At 34.1% G+C, this 21,693-nt stretch overlaps 1 protein-coding gene across 3 annotated transcripts in view; it reads right to left on the bottom strand.

Moving 5' to 3' along the window:
* Nucleotides 1-1,140: 1,140 nt before the first annotated feature.
* Nucleotides 1,141-21,693, bottom strand: part of LOC145674631 (uncharacterized) — a 43,313-nt gene continuing 22,760 nt past the window's right edge. For all 3 annotated transcript variants that reach the window (XM_081744846.1, XM_081744848.1, XM_081744847.1), the window contains exons 3-6: nt 21,469-21,569; nt 10,332-10,446; nt 9,746-9,828; nt 1,141-1,640 (exon numbers count right to left, since the gene is read on the bottom strand). In XM_081744846.1, the coding sequence (XP_081600972.1) occupies nt 1,499-1,640; nt 9,746-9,828; nt 10,332-10,446; nt 21,469-21,569 (441 nt within the window). In that variant the 3' untranslated portion in view covers nt 1,141-1,498. The remainder of the gene's footprint in view (nt 1,641-9,745; nt 9,829-10,331; nt 10,447-21,468; nt 21,570-21,693) is intronic.

Here is a 21,693-nt window from a genome sequence, read left to right as displayed (position 1 = left end):
TTGAAGTGCTTCAATTCCACACTGCTGTACAGAATGTACTTACCAAATGGAATACATGCCAAGCTTCTTTTTCATTAAAATAAGATATTAACAAACAGGTATGTTTCTATAGGTATATTCTTTGAACATTATCTATTATTTGAATTTATTTTTTAGTTGTATTCAGTATTTATCTCCATTATTTTGAATTATTTTAGTGCATAAATTTTAAATTTTAAGTGCCTATTTGCCTTTCTATTTTCCAGGATTTCAATGCCTAAACATCAGTCTATAGTTATAATTAATAGGTTGACAGGTAAGATAATTCTTTTACGACTCCATAGAGCAAAGTATGAACTAATTTTATTTATTGGTCGATACTTCTGAAATCCACACACTTCGTTAAGTCAAGTCGCATATTCAAGTGGTGAAATGTACCTTTTTAAGGTTATCAATAATAAAAAAAAACTAAAGTGAATAAGCTCTATTTGTTGAGGGATGGACAAATCAGAAACAAATTTACAACTCAATTTTCTATTAATAGTATTTGAAAGTACTTTCTAGTGTAATTAACATTTAAAAAAGCGATGAAGGTTTGAATTGAGTACGAAAAAATAAAAATTATAAAAATTATCGTTTTATCAGATTACAAAATCAGTGTCCTTTTACACCACTATAGTATTAATGTGTAGAGACATCTTCACACATGTTTTTCCACTAGTAAATTCATAATAACTTAACCAATTTCAGTATGTTTTTATTATTTACTAAGAAATATTTCAGTGAGAGCTACTATCAAGTTAGTCCATTCACTTCAATGGTATTTGTCAAATAATAATACACACTTTCATTGCTAAACAGATAATAATTAGAAAACTTCAGTTGACATGGACAGGCTCACAACTTGTAAGAATATAATACTTGCTTAAGTATTTTGAACGCCTGACAAAAATGCAATAAGAGTCTATGTATAGATTTTAAAAAAAAACGTCGAAAAATAAATACTGAAAACAAATATAGAATAAGTAAATTAAACAAACATGGATTTTTATTAATTTTTATTATTAACTATAAAAATTTTCATTAATTTCTAAATATGTACATTTTATATACTGTAAACAATTTCATTTTATTACTCTCATATTTAGATAAAAATTCCGAAATAAAAATTTAAAAGTTCTATAACCTACTGTTCACGGTAAAAAAAACTAATTTGACAAAATTTTATATTTAAAATTTGTATACAAGTAACAATGAACAAGTTTATAACTCAAAAATATCTCCACAAAATTTTTTAATGTAAACAACTGACTTAAATAGATTTTTCAAAAACTGAGTATTCATTAAATCACCAAATTTCAACTGTCAAAATATATTAACGTAAGCACAATTATTACAATAACTAGCCAAAATTGCATAAAAATCTAAATCTTGATTCAAAAATCTATACTTCTAATGTCAAACAAAAATATTAACAAAGCCGGAAGACAGCTGGAAGATTGCTTGATGTGGCCTTCGACTAAAACAAACAGTCGTAAGATGTAGATGGCCTAGAGTCAACATCAGATTGGCTTTCACTTGTGTACAGCCTTTCAATGGTTCTCCCATTACGCAAATAAATAAAGTTCATCTCATTTTCTTCTCTGGTGAGGCTTCTAGGGCTTTAAAAAATACATTATCTCATTAATAAACAATACTAACAATATTCTTCAGATACATATTAGAGTAATACTTTTAAAACTACAATAATAATTACAACACTTTTAGTACCTAAATATTAGGAGGCACGGTAAAATACTGGTGCCCTTCTGGTCACAAAAATCTAGACTAAATTTACAAGATTAAGTACGAAAAAATGACACTAGATCCTTACGAATTCCCTTAGGTCTGACTTCTACTCCCCCCATTTTTGCCACTGATAGAGTTGAGAACTGTACGAGAATTACTCCCATATGCATATCGCAATTTTGCTTCTTATACGATCAAAATGTTGCTACCGGAAAATAGGGGACAGATCAAAATGATGGACCCGATTTCAGAAGTTTATTCTGTCAAATCTAATAACCATATATTATTGTAAGACATATGCTAAGAAATATAAACTGTCAAGTTTTCTTCAAATATATCACAAGTGTTTTATGTGAGCACCTCGCGTAACACAGCACACAGTAAATTTATCTAAAAAAAAAAAAAAACATATATACTATAGGGGATAAGAAATGAGTGTACCAGGTTTTATTTTGATCTATTCTGTCTATCAATATAAACCTTGGTACACACATTTCTTATCCCCTATAGTATTTTTCGAGATAAATTTGGATTGTGTGCTTTTACCCGGGGTCACTCCAGAGTGGGCCAAATTTGATGGGAAAGGATTTTTGGAGGGAATTTTCCCGACATTCTCCCAATTTTTCCTGTACGCTACGGTCCCCAATAAATAGCATCTGTGGAAAGCTTGATTCATGCTGGAGTGAATGAACTATAAACCACGACTTTTCAATGAAGAGTGTTGATGCAACTATTTCACTGCGAGTCTACGATTTTCTACAAACTAACAGGGTTAATGGGCCCCAGGGACTTACTCCAGTGTTATGGCACCTAATTTTTTTGTGCTTGAACATATCTTTATGTTTATCAAATGGACTAGGTTTAATTGGGATGTCCGGATGACAGGTTCATGTCCGTTCCTTGTTGGTATTAGACAGTAAAGTACTTTCGATCTCACTTATTTAAAGAAATAAAACTGATCTTCTGGGGAAAAGGAGTATCCCTACGAAATTTGGCTTCAAATAGTTTCTTGAGTCCTTATTTAAAAACAGAGGTAACGAACGTATCACAATAATTTTTATAGATTCGAAATTTTAATAATTTCTACACATCAGTTGTCGCATATCAACGAACTTAAATAGTTCGTTACTGAATTCTCTATGTCTGTCTGTCTGTATTTCCGTCTGTCTGTTATTTGCGATTTTTTTCAATTTTGAACTCTGCATTCGATAGAGCATCAAAAACTATCAGAGAAAGTGATTAAATTTTTCGCGACACTCTTACTGTTCCCGAGATATTGGCCAAAAAATGGCCGATTTCCAGAGATTTAAGGGCCATATCTCGGGAACCGTAAGACATAGAGACATCATATTGGTGTTGATCAATATCTAAATGGATGGTAAATATTTTGGTACCAAATGGTAACCAGTGGCCACTGCCCAACTGGATACTGGTTTGGCCAATGGCCAGTTGGCCAGTGGCTACCAATTATTATCGGTACCAAAATATTTACCATACTCTTAGGAATTGACTAACACCAAATCATCTCTCTATGGTTTACCGTTCCCGTGATATTGACCAAAAATGGCCAATTTCTAGATATTTAACGAGCCATAGCTCGAGAACCATAAGTTGTAGACAGATTATATTGGTGCTGATCAATACCTAAGAGGATGGTAAATATTTTGGTACCAAATAGTAACCGGTGGCTTCTGTCCAACTGGGCACTGGTTTGGCCAATAACCAGCTTTGCAGTGGCCACCAATTGTTATCGATACCAAAATGTTTACCATACTTTTACATCTCTCTATGATTTACCGTTCCCGTGATATTGGCCAAACATGGCCAATTTCTAGATATTTAACGAGCCATAACTCGGGAACCATAAGTTGTAAAGAGATTATATTGATGTTGATCAATACCTAGCTAAGAGGATGATAAAATTTTGATACCAAATAATAACCGGTGGCCACTGGTTTGGCCAGTGGCCAGTTGCATAGTGGTCATCAATTTATATCGGTACCAAAATGTTTATCATTGTATTAGGGATTGATTAACACCAATATCATCTCTCTATGACTTTCCGTTTCCGTGACATTGGCCAAAAGATAGTTCCGATTTCGGAAGATTTAAGGAACCAAATCTCGGGAACCATAAGTCACACAGAGATCATATTGGTGTTGATCAATACTTAAGAGGATGGTGAACATTTTGGTACCAAATATTAACCGGTGGCGACTGACTAACTGTCTACTGGCAAACTGGCCACCGTTCCCCAGATATTGACCAAAAAAGTTCAAATTTCTACATATTTAAGCAGCCATATCTCGAGAACTGTAAGTGATAGAGAAATGATATTTTGCTAATTTTTGCGAGAAAGAGAAAGTGCGGATAAAAATATTTACTTTTACATCTAGAAACAATGACAGTTATCCTTCTCGCTCCATTCTTTTTAAGTTCGTTCTGGTAATCCTCTTGGAGCATTCTCAACTGGTTTAGTTTGAATACTAATTACAGAGTTACTTGTGGTACGACTTCTCACGAATTACTTGATACTACTTACAAAAGTACAGTACAACAGAAAATGAGTTACAAAAGTCTTTAGGTGATTTGCTGAAAGAATTGCCGTTTCAAGAGTCCCAGTGAACAAAAAAAAAAAAAAAAAAAAAAAAAAAAAAAAAAGCATGTGCAGCAAATTATACTAACATATATCAGTACTTCAAGTTTTATTTTACCTTCTGTTCTAACTTTACTGTATTATGAAGATTGTAGTACTGATACTGCAGATAAATGTAATTTTACTTTGTTCTTCAGATATCAACCCTTTTAGAAACGATGATTGCTTTTCCTCTTACTAGTTAGTCTTCTATGCAAAAAATGCATAGGATGAAACATATGTTACTATAAAATAGTGGCGTGCTTTCAAATAATCTTGCTTTTATTCTGCTCGTTTCGGTACTATTTTGATAAATTTCTCCTTGGTTTTGATTTTAAGGAAGTTAACTGGACAGGTTAATGTAGTGGATACACTTGAATTGGTAGTGAGATAATTTTTAAAAAATGCGTAAAACAGATGCTTACTAATTGTAATCTATTTGTAATTATGTTATTGCTCTAGGTCTATTCCATCTCTTTTTCTTTCTTTAAATCATTGTAGATCAAAAATATAAATCATGTATTTTTGCGGCTTAAAATTACCGTACTTTCCTGTATGATAATGTTTTGATTTACAACGAAATTAGGGTATGCATACAGAAATATTATCGTTCAATCTACCCTTGCCTTTGGTAAAATGTTCTTGATCAAAAGGAAATTTGTAAGGATCTAGAGTCATTTTTTGGGCGTAGTTTTTGAAAGTCAGTCTAGGGTTTTGTGAACAGAAGTGTACAAGGGTTCTATGCTTCGATCCGACCCCATATGAGTTTGGGTTGAGCAACATTAATGTTCGTTAGATTTATCAGGGTTCTCTCCAGTGGCGTAGCACAATTTTGCGGGGCCCCCCGCAAAGTATAGAGAGGGGGCCCTACTTGTAAAGCCGACAGAAGTAAGGTTGAAGTTCTTCTTCTTTAAAACTTTATTCATCGCAAGACTTCGGGGCTCCTTATACCTCGGGGCCCCCCGCACTGCGGGGGTTGCGGGGGCAGCTGCTACGCCACTGGTTCTCTCGTTTTCCTTCACATTTTCATTCCGCCAACATTTTTCCACAATCATTTACTTTAGTGAGATATTTGTGTCTTTTAGCCTAATGGAGAAAACGTGGGACCTGAAACTAGAAATAACATTACGTTCTCTTTCACCATCATAACGTACTAGAACTGGCCGTGGAAAATGCATACCTTCCCCGCACGTTATTTTCAACGAACTTAAAAAGATCGTTACTGAATTATCTATGTCTGTATATATATATATATATATATATATATATATATATATATATATATATATATATATATATATGTGTGTGTGTGTGTGTGTGTGTGTGTCTGTTATTTGCGACTTTTTTTTTAATTTTTAGCCCTCCAATGTATCAAGCATCAAAACTATCTGAAAGAAGTGATGGAATTTTCGCGTCACTCTTACCGTTCCCGAGATATAGGACAAAATTGGCCGATTTTGGGAGATTGAAGGGACCATATCTCGAGAACCGTAAGTCATAGAGAGTTCATATTGGTGTTGATCAATACCTAAGACGATGGTGAACATTTTGATATAAAATAGTAATCGGTGGTCACCGGCCAACTGGCCACCGTTCCCAAGATATTGGCCCAAAAACTTCTGTTTTCGGGAGATATAAGAAGCCATATCTCGGGAACCGTACGTCATAGAGATATGACATTTTACGAATTTTTCAATTTTGTGCCCTCCATTTTGAGCATGTGTCTTCGCAAAACAACATATCGTACAACGTTTTAATTGAGATCTTAAACAAAACATGTGAATAAAATTTAGTACTCAAGGAAAATATAAATAGATAGATATATCACAAGAATTGTTTAATGAGTATAATAATAAAGTGCATAGATAATAATAAAGTATATTGGTATAAAGACTGTAGAAGTTAATAAGAAAAGTTACTGTATTTTTTTAAGTTCGTTCTAGCAATGCCCTTGCAGTATTCTCAACTGATTTAATCTTTCTTCCCTAAGGTTGTTTCTCCGAGCGAATATGGCCAGACGGTTGCCGTTCATGCTCCACAAATTATAAGTTCACTTGTTCAAACCTTATTATTAGCCATCCTGATTGATATTTTACTGAGTTATTTCCCGATCGCACATAGCGAATGATTAAATGAAAATGAAATCTTTCAGTTCAACGTCTCACGTTATGCTCTTTAGACTAGGGGAGACGATGATTAAAGCAACTGAATGATGATGGAAGAATTGGTGAAATGGCAAAGTGTGAGGAAACGGGAGTGCCCTGAATAAACTCACGGATGCGGATGTTGTCCACCACGAACTTACTTGGCAGGGATGATTGAATGGTATGTTTTATATGTAGTCTCTGGTTAGTTCCTTTCCAAACTCTTTTCACGTGCTTCATTGTAATCTAACTTTTACAGCTCTAACTGGAACTCGAAGCTCGAAGCAACTGAATTGGATCTGCCTGTATCATGCACTTTCTATAATTCGGCACATATAGGAGTGGTGTAATCAGCACCAGAAACTTTATTCTCCAGATTTCATGAGATTCTCATTTCTTACAGAGGCTGTTTGAACCTCTGAGCCACATTGAAACGAGAGCAATACGATAAAATATGTTGTTCCTATCAGAGATCGAACCCGGGTTGGCCAGTTAGTAAATTGTCGACTTATAAACTACGAAATTGCGGCTCATCCAAAACACATATAACACTTATCATTTCTTTGAGCTTACTAGTCAATATAAACAAGCTTTTCTCTCTTAAAGAAAATCATATCCTATTTTATTTATACGAATCTACTAATAATATCTACTCCACTTTTGCTGAATGTGCTCAAAAGGTAAATTGCTTTGAATGCCATGCACTATGTGGGTTAGTGTGCATGTAACATTCACAAGGTTTAATAATGCTACATTTATCTATGTTGGAAATTACTAGTTCCAAATATGAGTCTTTGAGGTTGTGCTGTCAAAGTAAATATTCAACTCCATAATCACGAATTATAAGAATACCTTTTCAGGACCAACGGTTTAAACCTCCGTAGGACGGCTCCTAATTAACCTAGAGAAATGACTTAGGTGTCTATCTTTTTATGAAGAATAATACTTTTGAAAGGTGTATATTTAATCCACATCAGGGTCCCGCAGCGGAAAGGTAGGGACAATACTTGGATGCTGTTAGTTTCCCCTACCCCCAGGGTTTTGGAGGGGGAAAAACTTGCCCTTAATTGCCACAGAGATATGAGCCATATTTCATTGAATAGCTTATGGAACACAGTTTCCAACAAGGCAACTTTTCTGCCTCCCATGCTCAACCCCTAAAAGAAGAAGAAGGAAATCAAAAAGTCGAAAAAATACATTTTTCGAAGTTTGTGGGGCTATGGTAGCACTTTATTTGTCGTAGGCAAGAGGGTCACAAAAAGTTACTTTGTTGGAATCTCTGTCTCATGAGCTTTTTAATCAGGTATGGCTCATATCTATGTGACAATTAGGGGCGTCGCAAGGGCTGCCAACGTCAGAGTAGACTACAGTCCATCGAAAAATATACAGGATGGTTCACGTACGTAAGATGTTCCGAATTTTTTGCTCCGTTGCTATACTTCATTTAGTTTTTGTACAATGGCCACCAACGTCTGGCGTATATGTGAGAACTTTTCTCCTTGTGTAAGACAAATAACAGTGTTGCCATAGTCCCACAAACTTCGAAAAAATGTGATTTTTAATTTTTTAAATTTTCTTCTTATTCTTCTTTTATGGGTTGGGCACAACTTGAGCACGAGGGCACAAAATTTACTTCGTTGAAATTTGTGTCTTATAAGATATCCAATGAGGTATGGATTGTATCTCTGTGACAAGTAGGGCCGTCGCAAAGGCTGCCAACGTCAGGATAGACCAAAATATATTTCGAAAAATATGTACAGGTTGATTCTCATAAGAAACACGTTCGAAACTTGGTACAGAACTTTCGCCCTTCATTTTCTTTTACATGATTGTGTCTAGTGTTTGGAAAACATGTGAAAATAGTTTTTCTGCGTTCTACAAGTAACAGTGTTGGTAGCCTTTTAGAAATTTTCAAAAAGAAAAAAAATCTTTTTTTTTTCTTGTACGGGTCTGGCACGAGGGGCACGAAAGTTAGTTTGTTAGAATCTGCGTTCCATAAGGTTTACAAAGAAATATCGTTCTTCTTTCTGTGACAATTAGAAGGGGTAGGCTACTAGAGGCGACAAGGTAAAAGTCTACGATTCTCTTGAAATCCCTGTCCGTCCTGAAAAGGTATTAAGTGTCCTATTTCTCGATATGTTCCATCTTTGTTAACATATTTTGCAAGTTTTTACATGTAAAGAAATTTAGTTGTATTCTATAAGGTAAAAAGCTAAATTGTAAAGTTTATTATTAACAAACTCACTCTACACAATATAGTGAAGGAAAGACGGTAAGAAGATGTCGAACATGGAGGATGCTTGCTTCTTGCTTTTAGTTTAGCATCTGAAATACTATTCTTTTAATAAGTACGAATACAAATGTGAAATTGTATATTTTAAACCTTTTACTACTGATAGTACCGTTATTATTATTAGCATCATTTGGAACAAAGTGTTTTGTTATAGTCTACAATTGAGAAAACTTTTTATGATCTTATTCTTTAGTTACTAATCTACACGGAAATCAAAAGCAGCTCCGGCTGTACCATATGTGCAACACGTGCATTTCCACGGGGTGGCAAGTTTCGAGGGGTGGCAAAATCTGTCATTATTATTTAAAATAAATATTTTTTGTTGGACACAGATTTCATGATGATGGTAGTTAAATTTACTAAGGTGACCTTATATTTGAATATTACATTTATATATCATGTTTAGGTTGTATTAGTTTACGGTCACATGGACAGCGCTAAAGCAAATGGTCAAACAATCCCCAGGTGTTGTTCATAATGGTGTAGCATACTTAAAATCGCGGCTTTTAAGATTTGTTCTTTCTGGAGAAAGGCGGCGGCAAATTATACCATTGAACGGGGCGGTAAATTACCTCCGGGCCGGCCCTGACTAAAAGCCGTGCCTTCAAGGTTTTAGGAAATCATTAGTTTAGTTTGTTTTGACTAACAGTGCTGCTACCTTTTCACTGTGCGTAAACCTAATGCCACTTGACATGCACTTGACCTTTTCACATACTACTAATATTAAAATAGAACTCTAAATTAAGGAATTCGATTCCCGGCGGGAGCTTATGTGGTTCGGATTCCACGTTAATCAGTAGGTCCACGTCTCATATAGCCTCGCTGCTGAACGGGACGTTAAACTCAAAATCAACTCAACTCTAAATTAAGGAAAAAGACAATTGCAGAAAGAAATTATTATAATACCTGGATGCGATGGAGATAATGGATCTTTGGTCTTCTTGCTGCCCATTCGAGTTCATCATAAGTAAATCACAAAAATACACCGGCTGAAAGATAAAAAAAAATAATGTTATGTAGTATCTAAAACAAAATTGTTAAAGAGCAATGTTAGAAAAATAAGTAAACAAATAGACATACATGTAGTATGAAACCCTTCACACAGGCATACATGCATAAAACTGATTAATAAAGCAATATCAAGTAAAAAATAGAATTTGAACACTAAATGTGGAAAAATTTTTCAAGTTTGAATCAAGTAATAACGTTTCTATGAAATTATTTACTGTGGAATTCTGTCCAATTCCAGTGAAATTTTGGTTCAATCAGAATACCCATTGATCAAATTTAAACTTTATGAAAATTAGTACAATGTAGATTTGTTCAAAATGAAAATTTGGTTCGATAAAAATTCTATTTGGAAGAGTTTTATTGATATAATTTACTTTTTTGTTGACTAATAGACAAAACTCCTACCAAAAATAAGAAAAGAAAATGATACCCGAACCAATTAACATGACAATTATGTTCGCAATTTTACACATAGTATTACCTCATGGCCAGCTGATTCATTCCAAATTGCCATTGTAGACTCATGGTCAGCTAATTCCTGATTCATTCCTAATTGCTGTAATGACACTGATGGCTCTTCCATAATCTCTGTGTCACTGAAAATAGTATATCTTACATCAGTAGAATTTACAAATGTAATTTCTAATTCCACAGAGAACAAGAAATTAAAAAAAAAATGAAACAACACTTGAAGTAAAATATTTGTCGTAAGTAAAAAGGAATAAATGGTGAGTGAAGAAAGTTTCACATTACAAATGTTCATGATACACATATCAACTCATAACGTAGAAATAAGTTTAAGATGGGCAAACACACCACTCGTATAGGAAGTAATGCAAATGGCATAGAATTGAGGAGCGTTCTTTCAAAACTCGATAGAGCATAATTTTTGAGAAACAGAGGTATATGTAGGATATGTGTGCTTTTTATGCAAATAACCGAGTTGTGAAATCAAAATTGGCGAATCTCGATACGTGCCGTGTGTATAGCATGGTGCAGCGTGGGCGTGTTGTCAGAACTCGATAGAGCGCATGCACAGCGATTTCTCAGAACTCGATACAACACATGGCAGAAACACCGACACGATAACAAGGTCTCGCTCCACGTCTACGTCTGTGTCACTTGTGTTACATAGAATGAACCAGTCTCTCCCAAGCACAACCAAATCATAGATGAATGTACACACTTTGATGCAAGATAGAACATAAAGCAAGAGATTGATTTGAAGAAGAAGAATGTATATAGGGCTAACTACAGACTGCATAAACGTCGTGCAAAAAAGTTTTATAATGAAAGAAGAAATTCCTGACGTAATTAAAATCCGTTTCGATATGCAGCAAAATCAGCCACTACCTAAATTATCCGTAGGTGAGGTGTAGTATTCCAGGCAAGTTTGGTTCTATAACTTCTGCATTATGATTCACTCTAAACCTCAAATGAAAGAGAATATACATTTCTACACCTGGTTGGAAACCGAATAATCTAAGGGATGCAATCAAGTGGCATCTGTTTTGTTGAAATTTCTGTTAGAGCTTGAAAGAAAAATGGAAATATGTTCATCCACTATTCATCTTTTCTCAAATTCATGTCCAGATCAAAATAAGAACAACGTAGTACATTGCCTTTTTGGAAAGAAGTACAAAATTTACATCTATACGTCATTTCTTTCCTATCAGAGGACACATCTACATGGCTCCTGATCATGTGTTTGGTAGAGTTGAGAAGGAAGGACAGAAGAAAGGAAGTTATTTTGTCACCCAATGAATACTACCGAATCCTGTAACCCCATGGAGTTGTCAAAGTTCTCAACAGGAACTGGCAAATCAAAACACTGAAGAAGATTTTGAAAACAAAGTTGCCAGTTCACATAGGGATGCAAGTATCATATCGTACAGGAACTCCTCTACAGAAGTATATAGTGTTTCTGTAAGTGTGCAGAACACTTACACTAGGTTACTTGCCAAGGTTTCTGTTACAAATCCGGAATTAATACATGCCACAAAGAAATGCTGCGATTCTCATGCCTACAGAAAATGAACATGGTGTCCAGTGAGAACAAGAAGGACCTAAAAAAACTCATGCACTTTTTCGAAACGCCAGAAGAAGCAAAAGTATTTTATGAAGATGTTCTCAGATACTGCTAACTATAATGTATGCTTCATTACGTACTATTGTAATTACTTTGTATTCTTACATTTTGGTGTTACTTTTTGAGATTCGTGTATATTATCTACTTTTATGACTATTATTTTTTCATTCATGTAACAATGACGATATAACCCATTACACTGTATACAAAACTGAGTCAGTAAAACAAAATACTGTTAAAAACTAAATAAAGAATACATCATGATGAAATAAAAATAGTCACAAAAATAACAAAAACGATAATACTAGCAGCAAATTCAAGTTCAGTCACATTCCTTTGTTTCCCGTCCATTTCTCTATCGAGTTTTGAAAAAAAAAAAAAAAACTACATTTTTTTAAGTGGCGAATTCTGTGATAAATATGTATATCCTCTTGGAGGTTCATGCTATCTGAACTTGTCGCAGAATAATAATTAGTGTTACCTGAAATTACGTTTCAGTAATGAAAGGTTTTGTACAATAATAATAACAAAAATGCAATTCCTGTAAAAAAGATGTTTCGTGCTTTATTGAGCTTTGAAAAGACGCTCGTAATTCTAATTGTTTTTGCTTGTTTGTTTGTTTGTTTGTGGATTGGCTTGTCGCACAATAAAATTCACTGGCAAGCATTTGTCTCTTTTTTCCGGAGATGAACTTTTCATTTTCTTGAATAGATATAAGTATAGTATATTTCTTTAAAATTGGCAGTTCAAGGTGACGGATGTAACTCATACGACACACAAATCTCTTGATTTATTTTCGATATTTGCTTAATTACTACAAATAGCAGTCAAGCCATTGCAATCCTGCTGTATTGGAAGACTATTCATCTTTACTAAAATCAACGACAAAATACATCTCACTATTTCAAAATAATCAACTTTGTCATTAATTTTGAGTAGTCTTACTAATGAACAGCCTTGAATTTAATTATACAGAGTGTTGAGTTCAATTTATGTAGAGCATTTGGTCCTAATTAAATACAATTGCTGGCATACTGGTTTTACCTGTAAAACGATGACTACAATACTTGCTAAACATTCAGCTGCTAAGAATTTAAACTTATTTTTTCAATAAAGATATTTCTATGCATCATTCTTTTCTAAACTCTCAGGGCCTTATGCAGAGTCGTTTTGACGAATGTTTAGTGTCATACTAAAGGCCCGACTACTGCAGGAAACATGTTAGTCAAACTCTTTAGTATGGCACTAATCACGCCTCAAAACGACTCTGCATAAGGCCGTTAAAGTATTTAACTTAATGTCGCCATGATTATGTCCTTGAAGCTAAAGGAGAAACGTGATTAACGAAAGTGAATGGTTATGGAAGATTTTCTGGAATGAGAATGACTGAGAAAACGAGAGAACCCACAGAAAACTCGTGGACATGATATTATTGGCCACCATATCAAATGGCTTGGGATAAAAACAAGGATTCCTTATATCAAGAGTGAGCACTCTACTACTTTTGCACGACTTTTTATTAACTAATAGAACTTTCTGTAATACTTGCAATATGGCCATCTTTGCTGACCTTATAGCTTGCGCGTGCATTTGGTGCAATAGTTGTCAGTGGTAGAGCATGGAAATTTGAACGCATTATGATGGTTCGTATTTCATTTTACACTGTAGGCTTACGTCTCATACAGCCTTCGGTGCTTGAAGGGACAATAAATCTCTGCGAATATCAACAACAACAACAACAATACTAGCAATAATAAAAATATGCAGATTTAAACGATCTATTGCAGATACGAAAGCATCCAGTATGTAATCTACCTAAACAGGAACGGAGGGGTGGACGATAATGATGTCTGATACTCAGACCAAGGCCAATGTGGGGAACTTCGCTGCTTTATTTGACTTCAGTCGGGGCAACGCAGTGATTGTAAACAGAGTGTTTGTGTTATGCCGAGTAGCGAATGTTTGTGTGACGCTTTGAACAATGGACAAATTCCTGGCTCAACTGGCGACAGGGAACGAAACCTCGACCCACCATTGAGATGCTGAGAACAAGCAGGAGTCCATGAGGTGGAAACACTGCAGGGACGTTTTTCGTCGGGCAACGAGGTCCAACAGAATATTTCCCAGTGGTTTGCAGGTCATGACAAAGACTATTTTTGATCTGGGATTTCTTCGCTGCCCACAAAGTGGCGACGGCACATAGACCTCCATGGGGACTACATAAAAAAACAGTGATAACAAGGTGAACCTATCTGAATTCCTTCCTTGGACGCTCCTCGTATGTACATGTAGCAGTTTACATATAAATCAAGTAATAAAATAACGAGTAAAATACTCCTAATTGTAAAAGTGGTTCCTTGTTATACTTTTTATATTTATTTATTTATTTTTGTCTAAGATTGACCTTTAATTGCTATTAAAACAGTATTTATTATGTTTACCGTAGAATAATTTAGAAATTCTATTAAGCCTAGAAATTCTATTAAGCCACATAGTACTTCACATACTCATACTGCAGGTCAAGTTCTTTCATCATGCCAAATTTGATCCCGATCGGATCATTTACATACACATGAGATTTTGTTCTCGAAAATATGACGCAAAATTTGACCGCCTGTAACTCTTGAACCCAAATCCTGCACAATATAATATGTCAAACATTTATATAGTAGATCAAGGTCTACGCCAGTTTTGATTCCGATGAAATGTGTTCTACTGAACTCGTAAGATATATATAATCCTTGATTTTTCACATAAAAAGGACATGAACAGAAAAATATAATAATGTAGCCTATATGCATCCTCAACTATTTACGTTATAGCTCATTGTGCAACTAGACAACATATTGTAGATTATACATGTATGATATTATAGATATAATTATTGTAAAACTAATTTTTACATAATTAAACTCATTCTCTTCAGATTTAGATTGCCAAAAGACGAAGATTTCTTTCAGCTTTCTTTGTTAGTGCCAAGTGTGGTGGTAGGTTTCGAGGAAAATAAAAAGTTAAGAAAAAGATGTATTGTGTATATTATGCTAAATGCTGTTTCGTTCAAGGATGTTATACAATAGATAATATGCCCACACATCAAAATCATGTAGTTATATGTCACAGTTTTAATACGCCCACTCCAAAAGGCTCTGTTGGTTAAATTTAAAACAATGTTCCGTAACTTAAAGCTAAAAATTACACAAACAAGAGGCGTTAGAGAAAGAATATTGTTGCTTACAAAACATGGAGCTTGCAAAATATTTGAACTTCAGTGTCTGTTGTGCGATGAAATTAAAAACGTTTTTGCATTATTTTAAACGTGGAAGTAAGGTGGCAATCCAGACTGTTGAATTTAAAATAGCTTCTCCATTCCCTGAGAATTTACGGAATTTGTTTATCTTTTCCTTTTATGCTTCAAAACCAGCAAGCATCAGAATGTTCTTCACTCCGTTGGTTAATAAATAAATAAATAAATAAATAAATAAATAGAAGGCAAAGGAACTCCTTAAGATCACAGAGAATGCAGCTAATTTAAATTCAACAGTCTGGTTTATTACCTCATTTCTTCGATAAAAACAGTACAAAAACGTTTTTAATTTTATCGCATAAAGCATACAGAAATTCAATGAGTTTATTAAAAGGTGTAGTATCTCCTTATTTTTTATTTTATTTTCTTTTTTTTTTAATAATTTGAGTTTAAGTAAGCTCTGATGGTATGAGAACAGAATTAATATACTGAGTTCTCAACCACGAATCAGTTAACTAAAGACGTAACAAAGCAGGTCACGATTGTGACAAGAAATTTCACTAACCCTTCAAGTGATTTACTGGAGTATTAATTTCAGTATGTTTTACTGTTAACGAATACTATTAGTGGTTTCTTCTAAGAGTCGAAACTTTACAATTATATAAATCCACGAATCACTTTAAATATTCCTTAATTATCACGTACTGATGAAGACGTCCAATAGTCATTGAAACGTATACAAATAAAGTAACAATACTAGTGTTTAGATGCAGTTCAAGGTTAGTATACTAGGCCTATTAGATTCAACTTATTTCACGTACCAGACGCTTCAAAGCTGCAGTTATTATATTCTTCTTAAACAATTACAGTGTTATCATTAGAGAATGGAATTTTTTACGAAATTTCATATTCTTTATTTTTTACCGGACAGCGATAAAACTTGAGATTTATACGTTGCGATAAAGATAGACACTATTGAGCATGAGAAAACTTTTCATATTTCCTATTTGAAAAAAGCTTCATACTTACCAAGCTCTTCATATGTTGTTTGTATTTTAATGCTTTATGGTGATATTGTCTTAAATATAAAAATATTCATGGAAACCAACATTTTTTTTTATTATTTATTTCTCTGTGTATTTCTGGAGCAAAATGCTGAGAAAGCATGTTGCCATAGTCTATAAATTTATCTTTATCTTCAGCGATTGTCGAGGATGACTAGTTCTGAAACTCTTGAGAAAGTTTGGGAGGGAGGGGATAGCGAATGGAATTTCTCTATCAGTTGCTGTGCGTCATTTTTTGTTGTGATGTGTGACTGTTGTGAGCAGGACATGGAGAACTGTGGGCTAGAAATAAGTGATACGAAGAAGCTGAAAACGGGAATTCGATATTGGTACTCTGAATTTAAAAGTTACCGTACAAATTGGAAATTGTGTTCTAATAGATCACTTGGACACTAATTTTAGTACTTGCGTAAAAATTCTAAAGTGCTGAATATCTTAATTGGGAATTTCACTTATTTATTTTTGCAACTACAGATCCAACTCAGAACGCGATTGTAGATATTTTGAACAGGAATATTTCAAAATGTGAATTACTTCAAAAAAAAAAAAAAAAAAAAAAAAAGCTGTTTACTACGGTAATATTAATTTGTATTTCTGGATTATATTGGTGACTGTGCCTTAAACCAATTCCGGTTAGAATCTGCAACTCAACCTCTACTTCACGGGACTGGGTACCGCTTCCTGCCTTACTACTAGAAAGAGGCGATATTGATATTTGGATTTCTAGATTTTAATACTTTCTACAAATTAATTTCATTCTTTTAAAATTTTTATGGTTATGATGAATTGAAAGAAGCTCGCCAGCACAATTTAGTCACCTTTGCATAAACGCTAGGTTATTTTCTAATGCTGCATAGATTTCATTGCAGTCGCACCTGCAGAATTTTGTGGACTCCCTTTTTGGTCGAATTGAGGTGGTTATTAGAGCTACAGATGGTATTATTCGGTATTACTGAGACTTCTTCAGAGGATGGCTAATCTTTTTATACGATGAGCTTAGTCAACAGCCATTGTCTCATTGGCATCTGACATAATAACTAATTGCACGAATTGCCTTCTTAAACTGAGTCAGTTGCCTGTTTAAAGTGGTTAATCTCAAATTAGATATAGATTATTTTTCGAACATTGTTGTAGCAGTTTACACTTTCAGTTATTTTTATGCAGCTGTCGACAAGTACAAAATTCCAGGTGCATCAGCATACTAAATCTGCGTTGTATGTCAAGAACGCTCAAAGAACAAAATCATATATGCCAGCAGATGTTAATATCAAGAATGTAGCAAGATATAAGCACACTCAGCTATAACTCCATATAATGTGGAGCGAAACCTCCTTTCATGCAAAACTACCTTGACAGACAGAACGTTTCAACAGTATTCGGGCAACACGGACACACTTGGCGTTATTTACTGCCACAAACAGGAGTTCTACGTATATACTAAGAAAGTAATTTTGTGACGAAAGTAGTTTATTCCATTTGCATTAAAAACATGAAAAAAAAAAACTTGGAAATAAATTTTCAAATTTCTTAATATTTTGGCATTTTTAATTTCAAATATTTCTCAAATTTTCTTCATAAAAATTCGTTCTCTAATTATCACTAATATATCAACCTACTACGTCCAACTTAGAATATCTTTCACAAAATTACTTGCATATTATTGGATTTTATACTCTCACTTTATACAGATCACTAAAAGTGCACTTTTTAAGATTCGTATCAAATCTATGAAGCACTATTTATATATAGTCTTGATTTTTGCTTAGATTTTAACTTTTAGTACCTAAATGCATTGTATAGCAAATAATTACGATTATATATCTTACTTTACCACATCTCAATTTTATTATTTGCTCTACATTCAGGTTGCTCATTCTCCACTTATTTATTTTCAATAAATATTTTCTCGAACACTTCATACTCGAAAGCCAGTTTGTGTGCTTATTCGAAGGACTTAATGATTCTTTTTTGCATTTATACAGCACAACCAAACAAAATATTATTTTATAGTATTCTATCCTGAATTCTGATATTGGTAGCACTGAAAGCTAGTGTGACAGCAGTAGTAGCATGTATTTGCTTGCGAGTTACCTACCTTTTCTAACACATTCTTGCTAATTTCGATCCTATTTGTTGCAACTACACCTGATTCTAACTATGTTCTTCGTCTGATCAGTTTTATGTTTTGCTGTCTTTCAGTTTCGAAGTAACGAAATCAACATGCAAAGTGTTAAGGGGTATGCACTCCCATTAAAAAAAATAATAAAAAAATCGTAAAAGTTCGTCAAAAATCATGTTCATCACATACCTGAGAATGTATGTAAATTGGGCCAAAGTAAAATAAATGAAATGAAATCTTTGAGTTTTACGTCCCACGGCTATGCCGGTTAGGCTAAAGGAGACGGGGATTATGAGAGATGAGTGAAATGGTGGAATGAAGAAAGTGGGAGGAAACGGGAGAACCCCGAGAAAACCCACGAGCACGGTGTTTGTCCACCACAAAGTTCACTTGGCGGGGGCTGGGATCGAACCCGGGACCCCAAGCACCAGAGGTGAACGCTCTACCACTGAGCCGCCGCGCCCTGGGCCAAAGTACTAACTATATATTAAGAATATCTTGAGGCTGAGTCTCTGAAATTTATTATTTTCTGACAAAGGCAATGCGAAATCGCCGAAACTCTAGCATCAGTAATTCTTAACAATAGTTAACACTTGGGTCAAATTTCATTTATCTCAGGGAGATACACAAAGTGATTTAGCTACAAAGAGATGAATAAACAGAACTACGGACCATTTGATAGAATTTGGATGAAATAAGAATGCACACTGTAAAACAGATAAACTTTGGACATTACATGACATATTCAAATTTCCCTGTCTTTCACCCTTGTATTAGCCTGCATAGTTTCTTCTATTTGTGGGCAAATATACAACCACAGAGCGTGTTAAGTTCTTGTTGGATACTGTATTAAGCATTAACATTGTTGAGTCATGACTGTATTACTCCATTATTTTTTACAAAAGGATTATTAAAGATACAATATTTCTGTCGCAATCTACACACTAAACTTGTTTCTTCCTTATTACTCAAGAAGAATATATTGTAATTACATGTGGAAAGTTTCAGATTGGTGTTATGGTGATGAAGAAATGAAAAAGCTTTTATTATTCTTAGACAAAAGTGGGATAACTATGGACATAGCCAAAAACAGAGCAAAAGTACCTGGTACCCGAAATTACAAGATTTATGTGCCTGAAAATTTGGAGAAAGCTTCTAAGTTGCTAAGGCGCAAAAGAATAATGATTTAATCAGGAAGAAGTGTCACCGAAGCATATTTGGCCACTTTTGATAGCTCAAGATAATTCAGAACAAGAGATTGAAGAAGGTAATTCTGATGATATCGAAGAAGAATTGTTTAAGAGAATGATGTTCCAGATGAAGTTAGAACTTTCATACTTGCCAAATTTCATGGAAAGAAGAAAGTTTACAATTATTCCTGCCAGGTTAGAGCACACCTTAGTGAAGACAAATTTCTAATATCTCTATATTGTGTGTAGTAGGACTCAAGTGTGCCAGTAGGGAGGAAAATATATTTGTGAAGAATGAGAAAGAAATCTGTGAAGTGTCAATGGATGAAATAATTATTGTTTTACAAGTTCCAAAAGTGGTTGACACTAAAATCAGATGCAAATATAATTTTCCGTCTCCTCTGGATGTTGATAAATACTAGATAGACCGATCACAATTGGGAGAAAAGAGACAGAGTTGTCATTTGAATGTAAGTATTTAGAATTACCATTTCTATGGCTAAAATTGGTCAATTCATTTTGTTGGAGAACCATCTGTTGCATGTACAGAAAATATTTTATTTACCATTAATGCTGATAGGTTAGTAAGTGAATAAAGCTATGTTGAAATTTTTATTTAAACCATTAAATTACAAGTATTTTCACCACTTCTACAAATGCACATAAAACTAACTTCTGCTTCTGAAATATTTACAAGATGAATACACCAAAACACTGGCGTGTTAACTTGATTGCTATAGTTCAATGTATCCAGAAATATATACTAAACACTGCTCTTTAAGTATATATATATATATATATATATATATATATATACAGTATGGCGCTAAATTCGTTGTACAAAAGCAGAGGAGTGATTCCTGAGAGTAAAACAATCAAAAAAAAAGTTCCAATAAACATAGGGTGAAAACCCCATCGTTTACGTGTTATAAGCTGCCGAAATCATGAAGAAATGAATTTCAAGGTTCATAGCTCCAAAACTATGGGACCTACCTTGGTCGGGTCAAGACTTCACTTAGGAACTAGTATGTGCCCTATCCAAAAATGCGTGTTTCAGAATCCTGAGGTGCTCCCACAACAACTTTTATAGAGGGAGTTTGACTACGAGCCTATGATATAAAGTACTTTCCAACTACCTCCATAAAATTGTTGCGTGAGTACTTTAGGATTCTAAAACATGTGTTTTTGGATAGGGCACATACTAGTTCCTAAGTGAAGTCTTGACCCGACCAAGGTAGGTCCCATAGTTTTAGAGCTATGAATCTTGAAATTCATTTTTTTCATGATTTCGGCAGCCTATAACACGTAAACGATGGGGTTTTCACCCTATGTTTATTGGAACTGTTTTTGTTTGTTTTACTGTCAGGAATCACTCCTCTGCTTTTGTACAACGAATTTAGCGCCATACTGTATATATATATATATAAACACACGGAAAGAACTACATTCAGGTAGTTAGTGTACGACATGACCAACTACACTGCCATCTATTGGACAAACAAAAATTTTGCTATGACGTAGGTAGAAACAAAAGAAGATAATAACGCTATAAAATAAAGTAGAAAACATTAAATGCAAATCATTAAAACGATTATCAAACACAGTAGTTATTTACTAAAACTTAATAAACGTCTAAAACTGCCTTGTTTTAAGTTTAACATTGAACAGTGACAATTCATTCGTTTCTGCTTATTTTCATTGACTGTTTGTCATATTATGTCATAAATGTATTGATGACATTGAAATGAAATTTTCAGACCAAGAGTTTACTTTTACCACTTGTTATGGTGATGCCATTTATGTTTAAAAGTTGCTCACTTTTACGATATGATGAAGAAAGAAGTATTAAATGACGAATAAACAAAATATAAATAAAATAAATTAAAATTTTCGTCCTAAAATTTAAAATTACCTGTCTACTTCTATTACACTCGGGGCTTCCTCAATGACACTTGGTGCCTCTTCGATGACAGAGGTATCATCATCATCCACGCATGGTCTCTGTACACATGTCTGATGAAATAAAAAAGAATAGTCACTTATATGCATTTTGTTTACTTATTATAAATACTAAAAGATGTTTCTGTTGGGAAGGGTCCTTAGTTGTAAACCAAAGTTTGATGAGTTTATAGCAGAC

This window comes from Thermobia domestica, chromosome 17 (genome assembly GCF_964235325.1).
Source record: "Thermobia domestica chromosome 17, izTheDome1.hap1.1, whole genome shotgun sequence".
NCBI lineage: Eukaryota > Metazoa > Arthropoda > Insecta > Zygentoma > Lepismatidae > Thermobia > Thermobia domestica.
This window is presented reverse-complemented; position numbering and strand designations above follow the sequence as displayed.